The following is an 817-nucleotide window of genomic DNA, read 5'->3' as shown; positions in this document are numbered from 1 at the left end:
GCTCGTGCTGCGGGGCCAAGTCAGCTTGGGCCCCGACATTTTTGCGGGGACAATGGAAGCCTGAGGCTGTAAATCTGCCAGAAAGGAGCATCCGATGCCATTAGCCATTGCATGAGCCTGGGAGGAGGGAGAACATGGTGCAGCCCCCCCCAGCCACCCCTCCCCACAGGTTTTGTCTGCAGCTCTCTGGTGCAGCGAGCCCTTTGGTCACAGCCTGGCACCAGCCCAGGCAGAGCCACCAGGAGGTGACAACTTCACAGCCCCACGGCCACACGCATCAGGGCAAGCAAAATCCAGATTTACATCTGCAAGTCTGCACCCCTGCACAGACTAAACCAGAAAGACAGCCTCTCCTTCTGGCCGGACAAAGAGCTTTGGATTTGAAGGAGCCCAAGTGCAGGGTGCACCCCAGCACCCCGCAGGCGAGGAGATGGCAGCACCGAGGGAGCCGTGCCAGGGCATGTGGGACCCACCTGGGAAGCCGGCCATGGGCAGGGACGCTCCCCGGCGCCCGTCGTCCGTGAACAGGACCAACATGGGCTTCTTGCTCTCGTGGTGGTCCCTGCTGGTTGCGAACTGCAGCGGTGGGGGGTCGAGCGGGCTCCCGCCCAGGCCCTGGACTGTCACCAGCAAACCCTGGTTGCTGCTTTCGTCTTCGGTCCAGTCGCGAACCTGGGGAACCAAACCGGTGTCACTGTGGCACCACAGGCCAGGACAGGCACCGCGCTGGTGTCCCCACGGCAGGTCCCAGCCCAGCAGACCCAGCGCCCTGTCAGCCGTGGGGCAGCGTGAACCAGGACCGCCCCCCCCCACGGCC

The 817-nt window shown here is 64.4% G+C and overlaps 1 protein-coding gene across 1 annotated transcript in view; it reads right to left on the bottom strand.

Moving 5' to 3' along the window:
* The window catches only part of LOC103916074 (bone morphogenetic protein 4-like), a 4,392-nt gene that overhangs the window by 308 nt on the left and 3,267 nt on the right, over positions 1 to 817 (bottom strand). The window contains exon 3 of the mRNA XM_009323016.1: positions 474 to 672. Coding sequence (XP_009321291.1) covers positions 474 to 672 — 199 coding nt within the window. The remainder of the gene's footprint in view (positions 1 to 473; positions 673 to 817) is intronic.

Source organism: Pygoscelis adeliae, unplaced genomic scaffold, assembly GCF_000699105.1.
Source record: "Pygoscelis adeliae isolate BGI_AS28 unplaced genomic scaffold, ASM69910v1 Scaffold284, whole genome shotgun sequence".
NCBI lineage: Eukaryota > Metazoa > Chordata > Aves > Sphenisciformes > Spheniscidae > Pygoscelis > Pygoscelis adeliae.
Note: the sequence above shows the minus strand (reverse complement) of the source record. Positions and strands in the feature narration are given on the sequence as shown.